The 9,164-nt window shown below is 41.2% G+C and overlaps 1 protein-coding gene across 10 annotated transcripts in view; it reads right to left on the bottom strand.

Annotated features, from left to right (window-relative positions):
* LOC111266310 (secretin receptor) overlaps positions 1–9,164 on the bottom strand; it is a 166,282-nt gene that overhangs the window by 111,187 nt on the left and 45,931 nt on the right. For all 10 annotated transcript variants that reach the window (XM_086970862.1, XM_022843687.2, XM_022843688.2 and 7 more), the window contains exon 2: positions 8,260–8,563. In XM_086970862.1, coding sequence (XP_086826988.1) covers positions 8,260–8,563 — 304 coding nt within the window. The remainder of the gene's footprint in view (positions 1–8,259; positions 8,564–9,164) is intronic.

Genomic DNA, 9,164 nt, shown 5'->3' with positions numbered 1-9,164 from the left:
TTACGCAGAACATTAGTTGACAATTGTTTTTTACGCATCGGAACAATTAGTTTCACACATCGCCTTCGAACGTCGCTTCCATGTTTCCTTTTTTTATCGAAGCATGACTTTGACCCTAATGAAATGTGCCTTCATACCTCAATAAGCAGAAATGAATGCACAGATACTCATTTCAGTTTGAACTCCGGTAACTTCGGTTTCCGATCGACGTGAGTCAGCAAGCATCAGAGCTCAATATGCCTAACTATGAAAACACTTTGAGATGAGTTAATGTTGTGGGACGATGTTTTATCGTTAAGTATGAAAAACAACAGTAGCACTTTGCCATGCTTGGCTACCGTACAGATCATACAGGCAACTGATATGTAAAACACAATACCTCAACCCAGGTTCCGGATACCACTTTTTGTCCTGGACAAGGTTTGAAATCGAAGAATAAACATATATATATATATATATATCCGGCTCGAAGCTTTAAAAGAAAATTTGAACGTGGCTTAACGACACTCTCAAAATGACTAACAAGATCTCCGCAAGGCGCTCAGTCGGTATATACAAGCCAGATTCGGTCACCAATACTTCCATGTCATATAATCCTGGAATATTCCCGAAATACTTGCTTTTTGTCATAACATTTTGAATCGTTCTATTTACTTATTATATACTTACATTAATTTGCTGCTACCAGCGTTGTCCGAGTATTCTATAGCGCAATGGCGACAAGTATACTAGAAAGGATAGAAACTATTTTGGAGATGTTCAGATTCAAAATCACAGAAAGTCAAAGACTTGAGATCACGTTTTTGAAGCTGTTAACCAAAACGAAGGGTGCATTATTTTATGAATCGTTTTTTTCTGAGAATTACTGGGGCTTTTACTAGAGGATTATAAGATGTCAGCATCGACAGACGAACCTACCTATACCCATTTCCGTATTCCCTTAATTAGTATACAAACGTTCTAGAATTTTGCCATTAAACTCGCACCTTCTATTCAGCTAAGCGTAAGCAAAAATCGTACAAAAGGGGTACGATTTTTGCTTACACTTAGCTGAATAGAAGTCTCAATAGACCCACCCTCTGTGTTTTATTTAAAATGCATTGTGTACTCCTGACAAGCTTACCACTTTTAAAAAATTTGCTTGCCACCTTCCTGAGTCTTCTCATTACTTGTTTTTAATCTGTTTGCCAATTTTTCTCAACCTGGTTAGCATTTGCTTTCAAAATGAAGTCGTTCGACAATATGTTTAGACGAAGGCCACACTTTAGAGTTTAGGGATATTAGGTCTTCAATGGTTCATTTCAACGCTGAACTGCCTGCAAGTTCCCATTATCATGTTTCAGCGTTTCGCTCAAGCTGACGAAGTTGTGCTCGAGTAAAGAATCAAGCCAGACTTCGCTGTGGACTTATCAGTACTGACCTGTACAACCTTTATGTCGTTTACATAACATTAAAGCGCACCCGCGATGCGATGGGGCGCACTAGTAGCTACTGGACCTACGGATACTACACCAAGCATGATTTGTTCTACACTGAATTCCTAAGTAAAAATGACATCATATCTACATTTGACCGTGGTTCACCGTGTTCATCCAGCCATCATGCTAGCGATATACCTCATTGCAGTACTGTAGCACGAAGAATAATAGCGTCGACCCAGAAACCCAGAAAACGGATGGCTTTGTTACCCTTGCGTTCGACATTCAGATAACGGGACAGTGGCTTGTATACTAAGCATATGCTATCCTTGCTTTGTATATTCATTTCGCACCTAACTAAGGATGGCACTCAAGCAGTATACATACTGCGGTGACGATGCATATTTGCCGCCACAGTGTACAAATGCAATCTAGCCGCTCTATATCACGTTTCTAAATAGCAATAGTAATAAAAACGCCTAGGACTTCCAGGACGCGTTTGACCACTCGGTTACAATTCCACGCATGTGTCCTAATGCATGACCTACGATAATCTACGAAACCTAGCCCAGGGCTAGGTTTTGTAGATGACTGTCAAATCTTTGAGCCCGCCATGACACCCGCTTGAAAATTAGGTAGGGTGTACTGCAGCGGGATTGTCTCAATCGACAGCATATTGGTATCATTCTTATATTATTGGAAATGAGGCAAACTCTCGACTACTTGTGTTTAAGCTACCCGGAATGACCGCGACTTCAGCTTGGGCTCCGCGATCTGTAACTGCGCAGTGCTTTTTTCGACTCGGCACAACAGTTTGTTAACGAATACGAACCCAGGAACGCCTCTACCTAATCTGCGTCAAATCTAAAAATAGGCCTAACGATGACGTCGCTCAAGCAAAAGTCTGCCCGTTGCATTCCCCGCCACTAGCCACCTCATGAGTTCCACAATGGGCACCAGAAAGTGCTTCGTATCCTACACAGGGTCGTTCTTCCGCGGCACACGAATAGGCCGGTCTCCACGGTGAGGCACTTAGCTTGCAGGTGACCGAATCGACACCATTATCGAAACGAAGTGCGTCTATACCCGGATTTGAAACTAAATCACGACGCGTCCCTAAGACTATTGGGCAAATACATCTCCCACTAAGATATCACAGGGCAGGGGACTGGCGCATCGTAAAAATCTGTATTAGTTTTCTGATACATTTAGTCATAGGCCTTATTTCAAGAATAATGACGGTACACTTATGTTCTTACACTCATGTATATTTTATCCACATGCCTCAACCTTGATAGACACGTTTATTCAACGTGACCACCACTCGCTTACAACGACGTCGACCCAGAACCTAAACCTGTGTTAGAAAAATTTTCGAAATAGTGTAGAAATATTTTCGGCCGCCTTCTTAATAGCGACAGTAAAAAGGTCGATGTCATTATGTCGAGATTCGTTAAATTGTTGTTTGCTGAAGGTCGGACAAAGTCCATTCGGGGCTCCACTACCGTATTTAAAGACAGTCGCAACTTACCGAAAAATGATTTCTCACCTTTACTGTTGGAGAAATTGTTTGCCTCATCTCCTTTGAGACAAATTTGCTATAATACTGAGCCTGTATTGCCAAGACGTAAGCTTGGCCCAAATCAAACCGTTAGTTTTTCTCAAAAATTCCCAAGGCACCAAAAAGATCCCCAGCTCCAGAAATTAACCTGATGTGATCTTTCCGTGATGTGTCATAAAGATACTTAAGTAACTACAGATAATCTCTTGCAAAAAAGTCCCGTCGTTTATGGACTAATGCATGAACGGCTAAACGCTTTCAAGGGAAAGGCCTTACGTTGCAATCGTTCTACCCGTCTACTATAGAAACGAGGTGTGACAATGGCTACAACACCTAGAGACTATGAACCAAACCTAATACAACACCTTAATATATATGTGTATATATTAAGGTGTTGTGAGGAGCAAAGTAGCCGATTTGGCCTAATTAGAACACAAGAAGCAAAGACGAAGTTGAAGAAAATAAGAAGTAATATTTTATGTACGTCAGTCCACAAAGGTTGTACCGCATGACGCAATTCTATAGCGGATCTATATAACACCTCGTACACAGTCAATGTCCGTCAGGATTCAGACCAACAAAGTACGAAGTTTGTATTATTATTCCAATGTTATGACACACTTATGGCAGCGCTCTATCAGAACCATTTAGTATATCTATAAAATAGATAGCAACAATGTAGTATAGACCTCCTGTTCCCTTGTTCACGGCGAAAGGCATCGATGAGATGTATCCATATTCCTATCTTTCCAATGTAGTTTTTAATGTTTTTTAAATTATTATTAGTTAAATAAGTGATCGCTAGAAAATAAATACTTATATTTGAGATATGTATTTATTAAGAAAATAAATAATCACTTTTTATAATGCATAGTTCATAGTACAATGTGCACTATTCTATTTAGTGGTTTTGACAATCTTACAGAATTTCGAATAATTTTTACATTATTACGTCCAGCGTAACCATCAATACATTTATGGCCCACCTGTTCCTTAATACAAAGTATACACGACGGCTGGCCGGATCAGTGCTGATCAACCTTACAATAAAATTTTCCGAAAAAAAATAATGTTATCTTCAGCAATAAAGTCAAGCTATACTCAGTTCTTCGCTAATTTAGGAATTTACTTGAAAATTCAGATAGAAACATATATAGTCAACGTAGTACGGCTTAAATTGTTGTTGTAGACAAAAATATCTCACTCACATCTGCGCTACGATCACTGGCCTGTTTGCGGATAGGTCACCGGCATAGTAACACACAAATAGTAATCCTGGGTAATATATAAATGTCAATAAGTCTATCAGTTAGTTAGCTTACGACTCTCAATATATATATTATTTTGAATTTGGTCTTGTTGTGAGTGGCCGATAATCTAGTGACGCGAGCAATAGTCGAAAACTTCGAATTTGTACGCAATAAAAATGTTAGATACGTTCGGTCCGTAGGTAAGATACGCTACTATCGCCTTTCGACCACTGTTTGTTTATTAATAACAATAGAAACAACAAAAGAAAGTCATTGAGTTCGCAATAGAAAGAGAGGGACGAATGGTCTCTCTACGTTCGCTGTTGGTTCCAATCAGGTTACTAATCAGATTAAAGAAACAATTAAATTACGACCTTCTGACATGATGAACCGAGGTCCTTAGCCAGTTGGTAAAAAGAGGCCAATTTATGATCTACCAGTGTATCTAATATTGGTAAAAAGAAACGAGTCTACAGTCAGTCAACGTGCAGTGTGTGCTGAAGAAGCCTAAACAAGGCCTATTTATTTGTCTTCGTCATGTGCTGCGGCGGGGTGGGGAACGGAAGTGGTGGGGGGTGAAAATGAAAACGCAACTTCGGACGGATAAAATAGCGCAAATAGTTTCGTTTGCAGAATATACTAGCATCATGGAAATGAGCAGTTCTTTTGAGTCAAAACACAAACATAGCCTTGTAACGGTGCGAGAACTTGCAGGGAAACGTAACTTGTCAAGAATTTATTAGTACAACAGCGTTTCACGTAGCGACTCACTCTATTTTGGCCTAAGCAATAACGTCAATAACCGCGCCAATTTGGATAAAACACACTTCTTCACCCGTATGTGCTTCCGCTACATGTTACGCATGAATATTTTCTAGCATTTAAGCCGCAGGAGATGGGCGGCGGCCTATAGCCGGCATACGATTGTCCGTAGGTAAAACCCGGATTTCTTCCAGGCGCACTCCGTTGAATAATATGTCATATGATCCATACTTTGTGCCATATTTTACTAGTCGTGAGTCTGCTGTCATGTGTCCGACATTAATTCGCAGACAAATGTATTTACGATGTTGTACAGAATTGCTGAACAGTGCTCCACTGGTGGGTAGGTGGGCCGCACCTGTTCAAGCGTCACTCTGAATTTGTGTATAGACACAGATTCGACGCCACGGTTGGTGCAACGAGGACGCCCAACTTAAATTGAGCGTAACAATATATATTAATACGTCTTTTTTAAGGTCATCTAAGACATTGAAAGAATACGCATGCGCCCTAGCGCATCAAACAAAACGAATCCACAAAATCCAATTCGATATTGTATCCACTTTCTATTAATAGATGCTACTTGCCGTCAGTGGCTACCGACGGTTCTAAATCATCAACTGGAAAAGACAACCGTGTATTGATGAAAGCCTGTTTAGATAAAGGAGGCCTCGAAAACATGACTGTTTTCGAGGCCTGCCTTCGATTGATAATGAACGGCAAGGGATTGAAAGGTAGAATTGTATCTATACATATGGTCAAACTTTCATGCTCATCGATTTGCTCACTAAATGACAACAGACTTGCTGTTGAAATAAATTTTATCGTGTCTCGCTAGAATTGAGACCTTTATAATTCAGCGTCTTCTAGACGATTGATTTCGAATCTATGAGAGTCGCAAGTGAAGAACGCTTGGTGTATCTCTAGTTGTAGTAATCTAACCAATATACCAGATGCTTGTTGAGCGTTCCTCGGTGAGAAAGTGATTTACCGTTCACTCGTAGTGGAAAATTTCGTACTCATAATAAACTTGATTACCGCTAAGGAAGACAACCTCCTTTTGCGAAGATACATTTTGTCGTTGTCGCCGTTCGTTCCTACAACGTACCTGCGGTTGCGACTTTTAAACAGGCCAGTTTTGTGTCAAATATTAGGCTGCCGCTGTTGTTTACCTCTGCGAGTGCGTGGGGCAAATCCAATGTGCTACTGAGGACTCCTTGAGTACTGTTATAGAATACAGTTAAACTCATCCATTATAGAGCGTCTTAACAAGAAACCATACTTTGCTTTTGCCACAGCTTGTGCTTATCGTTTCAACGATTCCGGCAATGGAACCCAGTCACGAAGAACTTGCGTACAATGAGATGATGCGAATGTGCCAGATTTGTATCTTTATATATCTCCTTGCCGTACCCACATCAGTATATCACCGACGGTTTGTCAAGCCGCGTATAGTAAGATGTTCGAACAATAGGATTTCTGCGCGCGGAAATAGGTATAAACAGACAAAATTCAATGCACCGTTATCACCTTATCCGTTCAGGGCCTTAACGTTCGTCAATATGCTTTGAAGATAGGTGTGGCCTATCGCCGATCTAAACCATGATCGAGTTGTGTTAAATCGTATTTTCGAACGAAGTTTCGCAGAGGTCCGAAAGCGCTCTATGTTTCTAATAAACGCCGCTTCTATCACAAGCTTCCACCCATGGCACACTACAATAAATGTACGATACCGTAGCAATGCACGCAAAACGATCACACAATGAATTACTAGTCGATTCGTTCAACCCAATTGTCGCAGGCGATTCTCGCAGCCACTATGAGCGCTCTAGATGATTCATTCGATCTATTCCTCTTTGAAATGAGGCTTTTTAACGCTTCGTGCAGCTCCATTGATCGACGTCATGTGATCCTATTTCGAAAAAAAAAACATCGCATGCTAAGCTTTACAGACAGGAGCCCCGCGCTTTTCAACAAGGTAGATATCAAACGACGCGTGGAAAACTATTGAAATATCGAGATAAAAAAACATCTCGAAAGACCATATGCGTACATGCCCAGAAGTTTAAAGCCGTGCTCATTCCTCCGAACTGTTAACCTAAATGGTGAGTCAACCTCACAGTGGCCTGCAGGATTTGATCGCTCACCTGTCTGTTCGAATACAATCAAAGACCATCGTCGGCAGATGCTTCGTTTTTTAACCTTTTCCATTTGTTTGAAACATACATGAATTTCCGTTCCTAGAGATCGCATTGGCAGGCAAGAGTCGAGGAGAGTCAGCCGGTTTTGCATGGACCTCATGCCAGACCCTGATGCAAAGGCTTTGTGGTCTGCCATAGCTTCTGTCGTATTATCGCTGTGGAAATAATGTAAAATCTCTATGAAGTGAATGTTTTTTTACGGAGACTGACCAATAACTCTCAAGATTCAGCTGTTAAAACTTTTTTACAAAAGAACTATTCTACGAACGGTCGTAAATTTGACGCTAGATGGCGTAAGAGTTTACATGTTTATATGCTATATTATACAATAAATTACGGACGATTCAAACACACAGTGTCTTAATACAGGTGTTTACCCTACTAATAGTAATACTTTTGATACCCGCACCTTCAGCAGTGTCGATCCACTAGCTGCTAACTAGGACTGCACTAAATCAAATTGAGAATGGGGGCCTGGAAGATCGTGCAATCCTATTTTACCTAATGTAGTACGTATTGCGTCCTAATGCATTTCGGATCTAGAACATACGGCTGCATCAATAGTCGGCACAAACAACGCGCATATATGTAAGTACTCGAAAGAGCAAAAGTGTAAAGTCGCTTTCCGACTAAAACGGCCCGTACCACTTATTTAAAATGCATAGTTCGCAATCGTTACCCACACTGCAGTTTTCGATGTATATAGTTGAAAAGTACCGCAGCGGCCTCACACGCCGCCTCGATACCTGAGCGGTCGCACCAAGGCGATCCAAAACAATGCGACTGATATGCGATTATGTCCGTATACTCACAAAGACCGTCTTCGCTAACACGTTACGACCCCGATTATCGGATCCGCTTGCACAGAAGTAGATACTAAACTCAAAATGAGACCTCGTCGCTAACTACTTTGGAAATGTTCTCGAATCTAACAGGAACTTCGTTTAAAGATAAAAGTTGTCCGCGGAATAGATTTCTGCATTTACAGCTGTAAAATATAAGGGGGGATTCATCATATAGAAGTGCTCCTTATCGAAATTTTTTTCGCTAATGTCATGATCACTCACCGGCAACCTTGTCGACCTGCGACACTGTTACCCCGATGGCGTCTGGCCTCCTGAGGGTAGGACATCTCTGCAGAACTATCTGCTCGGGCAGCGTCTGCGGCCAGCATAGAAAGCCGTCCCAGTCACGCGGGCAGGATCGCGCTGTCAGACTATTTCCTTCACCGTTAGCATCGATGGGATACGGAGTAAAGTTTACATTGCTTTGTCGCTCCGTTGAGTTCAGACAAAGGCTCATTGACTGAACCTCCGGTAGAGGGACTACCACCACCGTTGAGTTGCTCCACTCATCCAAATCCTTATTGGCCTGAAAGCGACCATTCACCTTGTTATTATTATTATTATTATTACTACTGCTACTGAAATAGTAAAAGTATAAGAAAGAATTTTCATTGATCTACTCTTGCGGTTCGTTGATATTATACACTTCATTACAAGAACGTTGCACGGCCAAGTTTTATTCAGCAACTACCTTTCAGGAAAAGCGGCCCATCTCTCAAAAAAACGATAGCATTAATACAATCTATTACCCTATCCTAATAGAATGAGTTCCTAAACAATCAGAACAAATATGCAAATCGTCTATTTGTACACCTTAAATTAAGCCGAGTGCAACTAAGTAGTTGAGATGGGCCCTAATGAGTGAGATATCCTAAGGAATATTATCGAAAGTTACTCAAGCTCACTTGCTTCTTGTCCCAAGTTCCAGCGGAGCAGGCGCAAGTTCAAAATTAGTCAGACAGTTCGGAGGGATAAACAAGGGTCGAAGGCCCTCCGTTGGCTGTTCAACTGCTTTTTGGTTTTATCCTGACCTGTGCGGGCTAATATCATAAGTGGCTCGGCTTGAGACATTGGGCTTTTACCTATTTTGTAATGATGCGTTTACCACAATAACGTTTAGCGGGCTG

This window comes from Varroa jacobsoni, unplaced genomic scaffold (assembly GCF_002532875.2).
Source record: "Varroa jacobsoni isolate VJ856 unplaced genomic scaffold, vjacob_1.0 scaffold_1070, whole genome shotgun sequence".
NCBI lineage: Eukaryota > Metazoa > Arthropoda > Arachnida > Mesostigmata > Varroidae > Varroa > Varroa jacobsoni.
Note: the sequence above shows the minus strand (reverse complement) of the source record. Positions and strands in the feature narration are given on the sequence as shown.